The following is a 16,547-nucleotide window of genomic DNA, read 5'->3' as shown; positions in this document are numbered from 1 at the left end:
TCCGAGGGGCACCCTGGGCCAGACGGCCGCTAGGGCGCGCGCGACGCGCCGAGGAGCACGCCGATTGGTCGACAGACAGACGTCGCAGCCAATGAGAACGCGTCTTGTTGTGAGGCGCGCCGTCGACCGGCGCGGGGCTTCGGAGTGGATATCCGTTGCCGTGGAGACGCCGGGGTGAGTTCCGGTGCTGCCGGTTTTTGGGGGCGTCTGCGGGGTTAGGGGCTCGGGAGAGGCCGCGACTGGGCCGAGCAGAAGGGCGCGGGCAGGAGCGGCGGCCGGCGCGAGAAGCGAGTTCCCGGAGCGAGCGGTCGGCGCGTGCGGGCAGCCCTCCGGGACGCGAGGCTCGGCTTCCTGGGGGCTCGGCGGGCCTCGTCCCGGCCTCCCGGGCAGCTGTCGAGCTCCTTGGCCAGCTTTGCCTCACCCTCCTGGCAGCCCTGAGCGGTGAGTGCTGCGACTTCCAGGGCGTTTAATGGGGAGGAGGCGGAAAGCCGAGGCCGCGCGGGAGGCACACGCCCGGGTGTCTTGCACAGGTGTCCTCCGGCCCTGGGTCATGACAGGTGTCAAGTGTGGCAGGACAGGTGGATTCCTGGCTGCTCGGGGCTCCCGCGATGTCATACATTCTTTCCTGGACTTAGAATAGACGTAAGCAGTGATCTTCGGGGGTTTGCCAAGCTTTCATATAACACCGCGTGGCGAATGTTGCAGTACTACTTCGAAAAGTTTGTGAAACATGGAATTAGAAGTTTATTTTACTGCAAAAGTTTTTGCAGTCCATGCATTTTTAATAATAGGCATTTGGAATAGACTTCAATTCTTTTTTGCATGGACTTCAGAAACATTTTGCATCCTGGCAAGCTTACTTTTGGATGCCATTTTCCACGAACTCCATACAATAGGTGTGTTCCTGTTTATGGTAATACTGTAGATCTTGGAGACCATACTTTGTCTTTTCTTTCACTCTTTTTTATTTATTTATTTTTAAAATTTACTTATTTATGTTTGAAAGGCAGAATTAGAGAAGGAGAGAGACAGAGAAAGAGAGAGACCTTCCATCCATTGGTTCACTCCCCCAAATGGCCACACCAGCCAGAGTTAAACTGATCTGAGACTGGGAGCCAGGCACTTCTTCCAAGTCTCCCACGTGGTGCAGGGGTCCACGTTCAACTTTTGTCGCTTTCCCAGGTGCATTAACGGAGGGCTGGATTGGAAGCGGAGCAGCTGGGACTTGAACTGGCGCCCATATGGGACACTGTTGCTGCAGGCTGAGGCTTAGCCTACGTGCCCCTACACCTGCTCTGACTCTGGGTTTTTAGTTCTGGTAGCGTTGTAGTGTGGATACACCACAGGATGTAAGAGAGTGGCCACGTTCCTACGGAATTTTACTTCAGTTGGAATTTTGTGTAATTTTCACACATCACCAACTTTTTGCTCAATCATTTAAAAGTGTGAAAACTCATTCCTGAGCTGCACAAACCCAGTGGGCTGGTTAGCTTGTGGACCCCTTGTCTGCCTCAAAGCCATGGTGATGCGCGAGGTAGCCGAGTCCATCTTAGTGCATCTTCAGACCCAGGAACACTCTGATCCAAAGCCAGGAGCCAGGAACTTCCTCCAGGTCTCCCACGCAGGTGCAGGGCCCCAAAGATTTGGGCCATCCTTGACTGCTTTCCCAGGACACAGGCAGGGAGCTGGATGGGAAGTTGAGCTGCCGGGATTAGATCCGTCATCCATATGGGATCCTGGCCTGTTTAAGGCAAGGACTTTAGCTGTTAGGCTACCGCACCCGGTCCCCCAACCTGGCTCTTGTTGATGTCTGTGTGTGCTGTGGACTTGTCCAGCCCAGCCTGCACCCAGACCCAGCCCACACATATGCCAATGGTTGGACAAGACTGGCTCCCAGTCCTGGCACTCACTAGCACAATAGGCCCACACTCATTCCTACTCTCATCAGTGAGTGCTACAGTCTAGCCCAGCCTGGGCCACCCCTCCAGACCTGGCTTTCATGTGACCCAGTGGGTGCCACAGTCTGGTCCAGCCTGTCCCATATCCACTGTTGCTCTTGCGGGGGCAGGTGGGTGTTATATCCCAGCTCAGTCTGACCCATGCCCACAGCCAGCCCACATGCATGCTTATGGGCGCTGCAGCTTTGCCCAGACTGATTGGCTCACAGCCCTAGTTCTCGCACTCATCAGTAGTGGGTGCTACAACCCAGCAGGGCAGTCCCCAAAGTTTCCCTACCAAGCCTGTTCCCAGCCCTGGGTCTTGCATGTGCTGGTTGCTGCTTCCACCCAGCCTGGCATGGCCTGCTCCAGTTTCAGTTCTCACTGGTGGCTGCTGCAGCCTAGCCGAGCTGTACACAGCCTGCACGTTGTTCTGGCTTTTGCGTGTGTTAGCAGGTGTTGCGGCCTGGTCCAGCCCATCTTGTCCCCAGCCCTGGCTCACACAAATGCTGATGAGTGCTGCAGCCCTGTCCAGCCTGGCCCACCCCTAACCCTGGCCTTTGTCTTCCTAAGTGGGGGTTATGTCCTAGCAGGAGAATTCCCCAAGTTCTCCTACCAACCCTGCTTCCAGGCCCAGATCTCACACATATTGGTGAATGCTGCAACCCTGCTTAGCAGGGTCTGTCCTCAGTCCTGGCCTTTGTATGTGCTGGTGGGCACTGCAGCCTGGCCCAGCCCAGCCTCCTCCCAGCCCTGGCTCCTGCGAGTGCCAGGTGAGTTTCCATGGTCTAGCCTGGCATGGACCATCCCCACCTCCAGCTCTCATGTAAACTGGTGGGTGCTGCAGTCCCACAGAAGCGAGCCCACAAATTCCTTAGAGACTCTGTTCCCTGTATCTGGGTCTCTTGCATTCTGGTGGCTGCTCTGGCCCACCCTCTGCCCTGACACTCCTGGCGGGTACTGCAGTCTAGCCCAGGTAGACATGCCCTCCTGCCTTAGCATTCATGTGTCCCAGCGAGTGACAGGCGATGCTGCTTAGCCCAGCCCAGGGATCCCACGTAGGTGGGTACCTTGTCCTGATCCAGATGTGCCCTCTGGTCTGTGGAAGACCCTAAAGTCCTTCCTCCCATGTCAAACATGCCCTTAGCTGTTTCCAGTCCAACATGTCCACAGACCCCCCCTTCCCCAGGTAATCATGCAGGTCCCCCCGCCCGGGGGCCCAGATGGCACATCCCCAGATGAGGCGCCAATCCGTCAGCAGTTCATGTCCCATTGCGTCCTTCTCCCGTCCTGGACAACCAGGAGTTTCTCCCTATAGATTTCCTGTTTTTGGATACTTCATATAAATGGGATCATATAACGTGGGTTCGTTTTTTGTGCTTGATTTCTTTGGAGCGTGATGTTTTCATGGTTCATCCATATCGTCAGTACTTGCTCATTTTCTGTGGCTGAATACTATTCCATTTTATGAGGTGAAATATATTTTATTGATACGTTTATTGCCAGAAGCCAGCCCCAGCCGAGTTCAGAACTTGAGAAGGGTGCGTGAAATAAGTATAGAGAGAAAAGAGACAGACCACTAAATTTCTGGATTGTAACGGACGATGCAAGGGAGCTGTCCGCTTTATTTATACAGAAGCAGTCACAAGCTCTGGCACAGACTTTTTACGTCATGGTGTTGCATCCACTGGACCGCAGAGTGCAGCTCCGAGCAGTACAATCACAAAGTTTTCTTTAGGGGCAGTTTGACATAGTTTCAAGGGGGGGGGCACAATTTGCAACAGGTGGGTGAGGAAGGATCACGCATTCCTTGCTTATCTCGGCTTGCCAGCCCCTGCCTGTTCTCCTCAGGTCTGGGCTCCAACCCTGATCTTGAATTATCTATGGGTTAATAAGTCTGGGGCCTTGGTATATGGGGATTGGGGCCATCGGCACTAGTTGGCCATTAGGCCTGCAAGCTCACACAGCTTGTTAGCTAAGCAAGTAAAGCAGGAGTAATGAAGGCGAAAAGAATTGCAGTTAGCAATGAACCGTGTTTACTCCATTTTGGTTTCAACTCTACCATGGACAAGTGAGTGCTTCCAAAGATAATTCTGCAAATTGTTTCACCTTAAGGCAGGGCATCATCCATTCTGACGTTGCAGCCAGAAATTCCTCAGTAGACAATACATGTTAACCAGTAATACACTCCTACTACCATTCTCATTCTAGAATTTATCAGAGGAGAAAATATATCACAGAGGGGGAAACTTTAAGATCAGAAATAGAAAAACGACAAACATAAATTCCCGTTACAACCATGGACTCAATCACCCTTAGTTTGAAAGCATGTATGTGATGTCAGTACGGACCTTCTTGAGCCCTTCCAGCCAAAGGGCCATAGGAACCACTGACAGGGTGCACTGTTAAAGATCGGGACGTTAACAGCAGTGTTAACTCCCAAGCTCACACTGGATGTAAAAGCCATCACGCAGGGACAAACAGCAGTATCTCAAAAGATTACAGAATTCTTAGCGGGGTGGCCGGGTGTCCTTGCAAAGGGAGTGGACCTGTGTTCGGGTGGTTGTAGAGACCTCCACCTGGCCCTGCCAAACAGGGGAGCTGTCCTCTCCACACCCTGGTGTCGTTCACACCCACTGCATGGACCCCTAAGTGTGTACACCCCAGCGGTGTGTCAGTTGATACACCTGATTGCCTCCACGTTCTAGTGGTTATGAATAATGCTGCTGGAGCATTCCCTCGTTAATTTTTACCACTGTGTGGCTATGCCACACTACTCATCCATTCTAAACTTGGTCATTGAAGTTGCTTTGCAGCCACTTGGATTTACAGCCGGTGGCACCCAGTTACTCACCCAGTGAGTAACTCCCTGCACGTACAGTTTCGTACTCTTTGGAGGAGATTCTTAGAAGCAGAATTGCTGAGTTGAAAGGGAGGTGGCTGTGTGATTTTCTTTAGGTGTCATCAAGTTCCCTGCCGCCGCCTGAGTTTACTGAGAATAATACCTGTGTCTCCACACCGTCGCCACTAGAGGGTGCCATTGCATGTCAATTTTTGCCCAGCGTGCCAGTGAAAAATGGTGTCTGCTGTTTTAATACACACTTCTGTAAGTGTAAGTTTGAGCATTTTTCATATATGTGAGAGCTAGTTATGCATCTTTGGGAATCATCTCAGGCATATTTTTCTTCATGTTTTATCAGTTTTTTGCCTTTTCCTTACCTTTTTAAATGTTTTATTTATTTGAAAGGCAGAGATAGAGTTCTTCCCCGTGTGGGTTTGTCCCTCAGATGCTTGCAGCAGCTGCGGCTGGGTCAGGCAGGCGGCAGGAACTTTCCATTGTCCACTTTTTCGTTTGTCCCTGCACCCCACGTTGGAGTGCCTGGGTTTAACACCCAGCTCTGACTGCAGCTTCCTGTTCATGCAGATCTCGTGGGGGCAGCAATGAGGGCTGGAGTAGTTGGGTTCTTGACACCCCTGTGGGAGACCTGGGAGAGTTCCTGGCTCCAGGCTTCAGAAACATGGGGTTGCAGCTGGCCTCTGGAATGCCCGAGTCCCCTGGTGTGTGCCTCAGATCAAGTCCCATGTCGGCTTCCAAGCCGGCTTCTGCGGGAGGCAGCAGGCGATGGCTCAGGTGCTTCCAAGAGCTTGAGGAGTTCCTGGCATGTGGGCCGGGCTGCGTCCCTCAGCTGCTGACCTGGTGAGCAGTTGTACCAGTCTCCCGTCGGTGGTATCTGTGTGCTGCAAGTCCTTTCTCCCATGGTGTCGGGTGTCTTGACTCTTTTCTGATTTTTCTTGGTTTACAGTCCAGAGGTTTTATAGATTTTTCCTTGTGTGCCTATTCTGAGTTTACAGGGAGTAGGTTCCAGCAGCTTCGAGGCCTTTCCACGGGCTCTCCCAGAGGGGGCGTCTCTGGTGCGCAGGCTGGCGCTGTGACTGAATCCGGTTTGGCCTCCTGCTTTTTCTGATCACGTTCCTTCGCAGGTTCAGGAAGCTCCCTTGGCTCTGTGGAGTGTGTACCGTGCTCAGTGCGCGCAGTGATTCTCTTGGAGGAATCTCCTTTGACCTTGGTGGCGGGGTTGCCAGCGGCATGCTAGGCAGCCTCGTAGTCTCCTCCTGCTTGACCAGGGTGGCAGCCAGCCTGCTGGAACGGCATCCATCCCTTGATGGCTGCAGTGTCACTTCTTTATAGATGTAGGTATATGTGACCAAAGCAGCTCTTTTTTTTTTTTTTTAAGATTTATTTTATTATTTTACTTGAAATCCAGTGTTACAGTGGTGGGGGAGGGGCCCCAGCTTGTGCATTGAGACTTTGAACAGAGTTCTCTAAGCTGACAGCCCACTGTCTTCTTATACAGCTTAGGAACAAAGAATGTTTAAAATTTACTTTTTTGTATAAAAGGCAGAATTAACAGCGAGGAGAGACAAAGACATCTTCCTCCGTCCTCCGGCTCACTCTCCAAATGGCCGCAATGGCCAGAGCCGGGCTGTTCTGAAACAGGAGCCAGGAGCTCCTTCCGGGTCTCCCGCACGGGTGCAGGGTCCCAAGGCTTTGGGCTGTCCTCGACTGCTTTCCCAGGCCTCAAGCAGGGAGCTGGATGGGAAGTGGGGCAGCTGGGATACAAACCGGTGCCCATATGGGATTCCGGTGTGTGCAAGATGATAACTTTAGCTGTACTCTGGGCCCAGCATTTAAACATTTTTGTGTGACTAAACTGATTGGTTTTTATTACTGTTTCTGGATTTTCACTTGTAGTTAAAAATTTTTTGTTTCACACTAACAGTAGAAAGGAGTGGTGATTGTGTGATTTCATTTTCCCCACTGAGATGCATATCTCTTTGGAATTTATTTTTATTTATGATATGACGTATGGCTGCAGTGTTATCTTTTTTCAAGTGCTTATCAGCTTGTTCCCGGACAACAGAGTCCATCTTGATTCGAGCTGCCACCTTTGCACAGTCGTCTTTCCCCTTTGTATGGGACCTGGGCTCTTGTCTCGGCACGTGGACACTGCTAAATATGAATGCGTTCCTAGCTGCTCCTACAGTTTTTCTGTGTGTCTGTTAATTAAGATTGCAGCTGGATTTATAAAACTAGCCTGGGGAGTGCGGACATCTTGGTAATTTTGTGTCCTATCCAAATGGAGGATGTTGTTCACCTCGTGAAGTTCATGGTAATGAACTTTGGCAGTGGCTTCAACCTTTCCTTGTTTGGGTTTTATTAAGAAGATAGAACAGCAGATAGAGCCTGCGTAAGCACGTAAGCAGCAAGCTCTTGGCAGAGGAGCAGCCGCGGACGCAAACCGTTGCCCCAGTGTGCGATGCAGGCGTGGCAGTCGACATTCTGACCCTCTGCTGGCCCCTCATGACCTTCAAGTATTACTCATCTTGTTGCTTTTGCAAATGGACTTCTTCTCTACCATGTCTTCTCTGTGTGATGTGTGTATAGTGTATGAAGGCTGTTGCTTTTATATATTCATCTCACTTTGTGCTACTTCACTGAGTTGTTTATATTGCAAATATTTGATCCTGTCACTAGGCCTCAAGTCTCCCCGCCCTTGACCTTCCGCCTGGTGGCCGTGGAGCTTACGCTGTGATCCAAGTATTGTTGTGGGTAGTTGTACTTTATGGAAGGTAGTTTCTTTTTCTTTTCTTTTCCTTTTTTTTTTTTAAGATTTATTTATTTTTATTACAAAGACAGGTTTGCAGAGAGGAGGAGAGACAGGGAGGAAGGTCTTCCATCTACTGATTCACTCCCCAAGTGAGCGCAACGGCCAGTGCTGCACTGATCCGAAGCCAGGAGCCAGGAACTTCTTCCAGGTCTCCCAAGCGGGTGCAGGGTCCCAAGGTTGGGCCGTCCTCGACTGCTTTTCCAGGACACAGGCAGGGAGCTGGAAGGGAAGCGGGGCTGCCGGGATTAGAACTGGCATCCATATGGGATCCCAGCACATTTGAGGCGAGGACTTTAGCCGCTAGGCCACCGTGGCGGGCCTGAAGGTAGTTTCTTTATGAGCTAATAAATGATTGCTTTGTTTATGAATGTCCTGTGAACACTGGGAAAGAGTATGCTATCTCTCTTATCGAGCTGTGCAGTCTGATATGCACGTGTCGGAGCTCACCTGTGAAGTTGAGTAGGTCTGCCTCTCGCCATCCTCCCCGGCGTTCCCACACCAAGGGTTGGTTGAAATTCTCTTTGTTAGTGCATTTCTGGGAGTCCCTGGGCACCTGCTGTGTGCTTTGCTTCAAATGTTAGCTTTTTGGGCCTGGCTCAGTGGCGCAGTGGTTAAGGTCCTTGCCTTGCATGCCCAGGATCCCATATGGGCGCCGGTTCTAATCCCAGCAGCCCCGCTTCCCATCCAGCTTCCTGCCTGTGGCCTGGGAAAGCAGTCGAGGACAGCCCAAAGCCTTGGGACCCTGCACCCGCGTGGGAGACCCGGAAGAGGCTCCTGGCTCCCTGTTGTGATTGGCTCGGCTCCAGCCATTGCGGCTGCTTGGAGAGTGAATCATTGGATGAAAGATCTTCCTCTCTGTCTCTCATCCTCTCTATATCTGACTATACAATAAAATTAAATAAATGAAATTTTTTTAAAAGAGTATTGGAAATTGTATTCTCTGCTTTCCTAGAATGATCTTGATGTCGCAGGATCGAGAGCCCGGCCTCCTGGATGAGAACAGCTTATTCCATGGTCACCCGCAGACCTGCTGTTGGTCCCTGTGAGGCATCAGACGGAGCTCTCTGGAGGGGCTCTCAGCTGTGTGTGCATGGCATCCACAGGGCTGGGAAGGCAGGGGACTCCGGCTGGGCGGCTCACTCTGCACCGTGCTGCAAGGAGCATGCCGGGCCTGGAGTCCTGTTTCCGTCTTTCTGTCATCACGACTTTGGTCAGGTTAGCCAGGCATGCTAAGCCTCAGTTTCATAATCCGGAAAACGGGGATGAGGATGCGCATCCTGTCAGGCTGCTTTAAATTCAAGCGCGAGGCGTGAAGACGCTTGTGAACATCTGGGCTAGGATGGAGAGGTGCAAGATGCTGCTGTTTTTAGATTGTGTTAAAGTGAACGCAGTGCTCTTGCCATGGGGAGAGTTGGCACGAGTTTAAAGGGGAAAAGTTTTGAAAGTATTTCGGAAGCCTGGGAGTTACCTTTTCTCTCCTACGTGGTGGGCATCTTGAGGGTCCCCAGCCCCTGCTGATTGTAGTGCCCGGGGAGTTGTTTCAAGCAGTCCTAACACTTTCCTTTGGGGTGTGGGTGGGAAGATGGGGTGGCACGGGGCCTCCAGCAACGTGTGGGGCTAGAGACTTCTCTCCCAACTTGAGTTTCCCTGGCCGTTCAGTCACTCCCTCCCTCTGTCCCAAGGGGCTGTCTTTCACCATCGTAGAAACATGTCACGGGGCCAGGCCCAAACCTTCCTAGCAGAATCCTGGGGGTTACTGGGAGTTTTTATGCCATGTGCTATTATGGCAAAAAGCAGGCGGCCCTCTGCCTTCAGGAGGCGATGCTGGCTGTGTTCTGTCGATATCCTGCTTGCCACCTCCGCGCGCCAGCCTGCGTCCTGGGCTGCGTGTGGGCATCCTCTTGCTTCTCCCGACAGCGAGGCAGTCCCCGAGCTAGCGCCTGCCCTGTGCAGAGCAGGTTGAGTTGCCCGGAGTGAGGGATGAGTGCCACCCAACCCTTGTTTCTTGTCTTTGTGGGGTGGCTGGAGTAGGGGTGGGGTTAGGGATGTGGCGTCTTTGATCCACAGCATGTTGAGAGCTCCCAAGTGTCTGTCCTTGGGGGGTGGGGTGTTGATATGAGGCATTCCCTCTGAGTCTCCAAGTCTCTGGCCAAGGTGGGTTCCCAGTCTAGTCACACCGTGTACCCCTTGCATAACCCGGGACATCAAGGTTGGTAAAGGGTCAAGGGCTTCGATATCTCATGACCAAGCCTGGCCACACTCTGAAATCTTCCCATTCCAAATCCAATGTCTTTTCCATTTTCCCTTCTTATAGCTTCAAGTCTAGATAGGACAGCACAGTTCTGCAATAAAGTAGGCAACAGCCGGTAATTATGGAGGGCCACCTGTCAGTGAAGGCAGCAGTCTGGGTGGAGGCTGTGATGCCCCGTGACATTACATACGTTCACATTGTTGACCAACCATCCCCAGTGTGCTTTCAGAATTATTTTCCTGAGACACTGAACCCATTCAACAGCCCTTCTTCCTTGCCCTCTCCCTCAGCCCCTGACAGCCACTGTTTCTGCTTTTCTGTTTCTGCGAATTCACCTGCTTCGGGTTTCTCCTCTCATGGGATCGTTGCTGCCTCCTGTGTCTGGCATGGTCGTTGGGAGGGTCAGCCGCATTGTGCACGGTGTGCCAGGCTTTCCTTTCTAAGGTTGGATAGTATTCCGTGGTGGGTGTGGCCCACATTGGGTGTGTGCGTTCATCTGTTGAAGGAGCCACCTTTTAACTAATGCTGCTCTGAAGGTGGATGTGTGAATGAGTGTGTGGGTCCGATTGGAGGTTATTCCGGGTGTCCACCAAGAAGTGGAACTGCTGGGCCCCATGGTAATCTTAGGTTTAACTTTTTGAGCAGCTGCCATGCCGCCAGTGCACAAGGGTTCCAATTTCTCTATTTCCTTATGATACTTGCGGTTTTCTGGTTTGGTTTTGGTCACAGCTTAGATGCAGCATGCTTTTGGTTTCTTTTTTTTTTTTTTTTTTGCCTCTGTTATAGTTTTCATCCTGGCATGATTTAGTGTGAGCAGCATTTTTTTTTTTTTGTGAGTGTAGAATCCGGAAGATAAAACAGCTGTCAGTCTAGTAATGTTTGAGTCTTCCTTGCTAAAGAAAATGATCTGTGAGTCTCGTTCCTTGCAGTAGGAATCTTTCCTGTACAAAGTGACAAGAAAAATGCAGCTCACTCGCAAGAGCTCTTGATGCTGATGGATGACGCTGTCTTATGCTCGTCTGTTACTCCGTGCCCTGCGCAAGGATGGAGCCTGCTGGCAGGGGGGGTGGGCAGAGGCCAGTAATTATGCAAGACTAATCTTTGCCATCAAGGGAAGGTAATTAGCATCCTGGCTAAGATGTGCACTTCCCATATCAGGGTACTTGGGTACCTGGGGGCTCAGCACCTAGTTCGAGCTTTCTCCCGACATGGATCCTGGGCGGCAGCAGTGGGAGCTGCCAGCTCTGATGTTCTGAAGAACTGCCAGATTGTGTCCCATGTGGGCTGCACCTTCTTCCATTTGCAGCAATAATCTATGAGACAGATTTCCTCACACCTATGCCAATCCTTCAAACTGGCCTGAATTTTTTCTCTTTTTAAGATTTATTTGCCTTTTTTTTTTTTAATTAGAACGTTAGATATACAGAGAGGAAGAGAGACAGAGAGGAAGATCTTCTGTCCAGTGGTTCACTCCCCAAGTGAGCACAACGGCTGGAGCTGAGCCAATCCGAAGCCAGGAGCCTGGAGCCTCTCCTGGGTCTCCCATGTGGGTGCAGGGACCCAAGGCTTTGGGCCATCCTTGACTGCTTTCCCAGGCCACAGGCAGGGAGCTGGATGGGAAGCGGGGCTGCCGAGATTAGAACTGGTACCCATGTGGAATTCTGGCGTGTTCGAGGCAAGAACTTTAGCAGCTCGGCTATCACGCTGGGCCCTAAACTGGCCTGAATTTATTCTCATTGTATTTTTTAAATGTACTTGAAACAGTTTGATTTTCCCCCAACCCTCCATGTTTCCTTGTTGCCTGCTGCTGAAGGACTCAGGACCCAGGTGTTGGGCCCTCAGCCGTTTCTCCAGCCTCTGCGCGGCTCCCCACTCCCAGCTCTAGGCACTACCCTCTCCCAACCTTCTCTTTGTGTGTTCCACTCCTGCAGAATTTAATATGGGGCTTATTTGCTGTTCTCACATTCCTTTGAATTTTTTTTCCCCTGCCTTTAGGGTTTGCCAGTGTTTCTTTGTATGTCAGTCATAAACAGCCATTGTTTTACAGGTGTGTTGCTTCTCGGTGATGGGAGTCGGGATCACACAGCTGGCCCGAGGGGGCCTCTGCTGGGGACTGCAAGCACCAGGTCCCCGTGCTCCCCGGCTCTCACTGAGCCCTCTGTCAGCCTGCCGCATTTCTTCTCTAGGAACCCTGGAGACGAGCACGGCCTCTGCCAGTGATGGGAAGGGATGCTCCAGCGCGGTACTGACTCTCCTGGAATATGGTAAGGTCTGACGCCCGCCTTTATGAAGCGTGCCGCTCTTCTGTCACTTTACTCCCGGAAGTGAGGGGCGTTCTCCCGGCCTGTCACCTCACTGTGACCATGTTCCCTGCAGAGCAGTGGGCACATGTGAGTGAGCAGCCAGGAAGTGGCTTGCAGGCCTTGTCACGGTCATGCGAAGGTCACAGAGCCCACCTATTTTTCTCCAAGATGCCTGTTCGTGGTTCATTCTCCACGTTCTGGAAAGGCTGTGGCTTGCCAGGGTGGGGTGGGTTGTCTGCTAGAGCAGGAGTGCACGCCTCTGTGGTTCCACAGATGAGTGACGTTGCTGCTGAAAGCAAGTCTTCCCCCAACCTCTGGTTTCTAGATTCGAATTGCAGCCTTGAATGCCAGCTCCACGGTTGAAGATGAGCATGAAGGAAGCTTTAAGAGTCACAAAACCCAGACGAAGGAGGCTCAGGTATGTAATCCCAGGCCCGCCCCTGTGGGTGGGCCTCGCTGCTCCCAGCTGCAAACGGAATCCCACTCGAAATGCCTTCAGATAGCTGCTTAGTAGGATTTCAGGAAGAAATTCCATTTTGAAAGGGCGCTGGCCTTCCGTTTCATGTATCCTGTTTCACCTAGGAGATGATTGCACCATAAATAAATTATGCGTGTTCCAGGAATGGATGTCACGAGGGCAGGTGCAGCCCCAGGGCCACTGCTGCTGCTGGCCGAGCTGCCCGGGCAGGCCTCGCGAGTTGGCATTCCTTGGAAATAGAATACTCAGGGCCCATGTGTTAGGCTTGCCCAGTGCTTTTCTGTCTTCGCAGTGCTCTGGGGGCCTTGGCCCGAGTTCCTAGCCCTGGCAGCTCACTCCAGGTCAGCTGGGAAGCCAGGCCCACCTGCACTCTCAGGATTGCTGGCCATTGCTGTCCAGTGGGAGGCCTGGCCTCTCTTGCCTTTATCAACCTTCCTCCTCCCTTGCATCTGCCCCACTTTTTACCCATCCTCTACCTGGGGGCAGCAAGGGTTTGCTCCTGGCCTGTTGCCCCTGGCTTGAATACATGCCTCCCAACCTCCTGCCTGAGAGCAGCCTGGACATTTCCAGAGCCCTCCCGGGAGTCCAGTAGCCAGCTCACCCTGGGCCACAAGAAATGCCAGTGAGACTCGACCTTCCTGATGCCCGCTCCCTTTTCTGGAGGAACTTGTTGTCTTCCCCAGGCAGGGCCCAGTGATAAACTGTTTCCACCAAATGGTTTTGTTATGTTTTTAAAGAATTCTTTATTTTTATTTGAAAGCTGTTTCACTCCCCATGTGGCTTCCACTACTATAGCTGAGCCAATTCATCCAAGGGCCAGGAACTTCTTGTGGTTCTCACATATGGGTGCAGGGTCCCAAGGCTCTGGGTCAACCTCTAGTTTTTTCCCAAGCCACAGCCAGGGAGCTGGATGGGAAGTGGAGCAGTCAGAACATGAACCGGCACCCATATGAGATTCTGGCATATGCAAGACGAGAATTTAGCCACTAGGCTATTGTGCCAGGCCCACCAAATTATTTTTATTTATAACACTTCTGACATCAAACAGGTGGGGTACATTTTCCTCATCCCAGCCCATTCTCCAGCATCCCCGGGTGACCCGCAGGTCAGACCTTGTGACTTTAATGGCCCTGAACAGGGTGTCAGGTGCCAAAGAGGTAATGACTCTGTCCTGTGAGGCTGCTCATGAACTGAGTGCCACAGTACCCACTGGCTTGGGTACAAAACCCTGGATTCTCACCCCCTGCCCATTTTAGATTTACTAGTGTGCTTGTATGACTCACAGAACTCAGGAAAATACTTTGTGTTTACCAATTTCTTAGAAAGGAGACAACTCAGGAGCAACCAGATGGAAGAGACATGCAAGGCGTGAGCAGGGAGCAGTATGTGCACAGAGCAGGGGTGGGGGGAGGGCAGTGTGTGCACAGGGCAAGGGGAGGGCAGTGTGTGCACACGGTGAAGGGGGCAGGTATGCACAGGGTGGGGGCAAGGGGAGGGCAGTGTGTGCACAGGGTGGAGGGGGCAGTGTGTGCACAGGGCAGGGGTGGGGGGAGGGCAGTGTGTGTACAGGGTAAAGGGGGCAGAGTGGGGCGAGGGGAGGGCAATGTGTGCACACAGTGAAGGGGGCAGATATGTACAGAGCGGAGGCGGGGGGAGGGCAGTGTTGTGCACAGGGTAGAGGGGTCAGTGTGTGCACAGGGCAGGGGCAGGGAAGAGCAGTGTGCACAGGATGGCAGGGGTGAGGGGAGGGCAATGTGCACAGGGCAGGGGCCAGTGTGCATAGGGTGGGGGCAGTATGCACAGGGTAGGGATCATGTGTGCACAGGATGGTGGGGGCAGTGTATACACAGGGTACAGTTCATGTGTGCACAGGGTGGGGTGGAATGTGTGCACAGGATGGTGGGGGTAGGTCATTTGTGCACAGGGAGTGGTGGAGTGTGTGCACAGAATGGTGGGGGTAGGTCATGTGTGCACAGGGAGTGGTGGAGTGTGTGCACAGGATGGTGGGGGTAGGTCATGTGTGCACAGGGAGTGGTGGAGTGTGTGCATAGGGTGAAGGGGACAGTGTGTGCAGAGGGCTTTGTGTCCTCTCCTGGCTGCCAGCGCTCTGTGCCGTTCACCATTGCAAGCTCTCCAAGCTTTGCTGTATGCACGTGCGTGTGTATGTGTGTGTGTATGTGTGTGTTTATAAGTGGCTTCCGTACATTACATGAGTACAGCAGATGCAATCATTGGTGATTGACTCATTAACTTGGTCTCCAACACTCTTCCCATCCTTAAGTGAAGGGAGACAGGTGGATGAAAGCACCAACCCTTTGATGAGCTTGTTTGTCCCTGTAGCCACTAGCCCCTCACCCCCAAGCTGTCATCTCATTAACATAAATTCAGGTCTGGTCACCAGGGGTCTGTTAGGAGTAGCCAAAGATGTTCCTGTCACTCTACTTGTGTCCCTTAGGAAAGTCCTAGGATTGGTTATAGAAGTTCTGAGTCGGGACCCAGAGGCAAGGACCAAGCATACACTTCCTGTACTACCCCACACACTCATGGATTCCCACAGCTGCTCTGGCCAGGGTGCCCACTCTCTCAGCTTCACCCTGGGTGTCACTGGCTCTGTGGCCTAGCTCTCTGTGTTTCCCTTGTTGTTACTTGGCCCCAGCGGCCCCCGTATCCCTCAGGTCTCCTTGGGACAGGCATGAGCTGCTGTGAAGTTCCAGTATGAAGGTTTGCTCTGCCACAGAGGGTGGCGCCGACAGTGAATGCGTGCTGCCTCAGCCTTCTTCACAGGCAGTTTTGGCTTAAAAAGGATAAACCCTTGCGCTGGGTGATGATGTCTCTTGTCTCACTTTGCAGGAAGCAGAGGCCTTTGCCTTATACCACAGGGCCCTGGATCTGCAGAAACATGACCGCTTTGAGGAGTCTGCCAAGGCCTACCATGAGCTCCTGGAGGCGCGCCTGCTGCGGGAGGTGAGGGGCTGGCAGGCCAGTTCGGGTGCCATGCTGTTGACCCCTCTGAGAGCCACCCCGGTGCTGTGTGTCGGTGGTGAGCAGTGGGGTCGGTAAGGTGTGCACAGCTCGCCGATGGGATGCTCGTCCCCAGGCAGGCTCACCGAGCTGCTGTAGACTGACTCACACTGGTTTTTCAGGCGTTCCCTACCTAGAAGGGCAAAGGCACTGGGATCCAGCCCTGGTCCACTGGTTCCTGGGAGGCATGCAGAGAACAAGATAGGGCTTGATGGATGGAGTGTGTCAGTCTTCTTGACACCCTCAGCCCTCCAGGCGCATACCTTGGGTTTGTGAGGGTGCCCACTGAGCCTGGCCCTGGCTTGGCTTCCGCCTGGAAGGACAGTACCCTGAGACTGCTGCCCTGGGACAAGGCCGGGACTGGACTCGCCCCCGAGAGCGCTCCTTTGTGCCAGGGAGTTTTTCTGTTAGAAAATGTTCTACTCTTCGTTCTGTGGTTGGAGCAGTAGTTTTCTACTCAGTAATTTTTTCAGAAGATAAAAGATTTTCCGAGAGTTGCCCTGAAAGCTGTAGCGGGAGCAGTTTGCTGTGAAGCTCGGCTGTCCTGAAGCTCCTCCGGCTCCTTTTCCCTTGTGACTCTGGGGGTAGGAATCATCGTCCTTCCGTCCCAGGGCTTATGCCCACGTGAACTTTTCAGTTACTGGAACTGTCTTCTGTCGCGTGGCAGCTCGCAGACCTGGGAACTCAGCCTCCTCCGACTCCTGATCCTTCAGTTCCTGGGGCAAGGCTTTCAGCCCTGGGGTGCTGCTGGCTGGCTCACTGCACTGTAACCATTGCCTGCCTGGCCTGAGCCCTCCGACGTGGCAGTAGTGACAGGGATGGGATGTCGATGCCCACAAATTACCTCCTGGGAGTCTGGCTTTTCCCCTCTGGGGGACTGGCACTGGA

General features: G+C 52.6%; 1 protein-coding gene across 1 annotated transcript in view; it reads left to right on the top strand.

Annotated features, from left to right (window-relative positions):
• Window positions 1–265: 265 nt before the first annotated feature.
• The window catches only part of CABIN1 (calcineurin binding protein 1), a 112,549-nt gene continuing 96,267 nt past the window's right edge, over window positions 266–16,547 (top strand). Inside the window, exons 1-4 of the mRNA XM_041003467.1 lie at window positions 266–441; window positions 12,044–12,121; window positions 12,486–12,578; window positions 15,489–15,602. Coding sequence (XP_040859401.1) covers window positions 12,119–12,121; window positions 12,486–12,578; window positions 15,489–15,602 — 210 coding nt within the window. The 5' untranslated portion in view covers window positions 266–441; window positions 12,044–12,118. The remainder of the gene's footprint in view (window positions 442–12,043; window positions 12,122–12,485; window positions 12,579–15,488; window positions 15,603–16,547) is intronic.

This window comes from Ochotona curzoniae, unplaced genomic scaffold, assembly GCF_017591425.1.
Source record: "Ochotona curzoniae isolate NIBS_2020 unplaced genomic scaffold, NIBS_Ocur_1.0 scaffold_274, whole genome shotgun sequence".
NCBI lineage: Eukaryota > Metazoa > Chordata > Mammalia > Lagomorpha > Ochotonidae > Ochotona > Ochotona curzoniae.
This window is presented reverse-complemented; position numbering and strand designations above follow the sequence as displayed.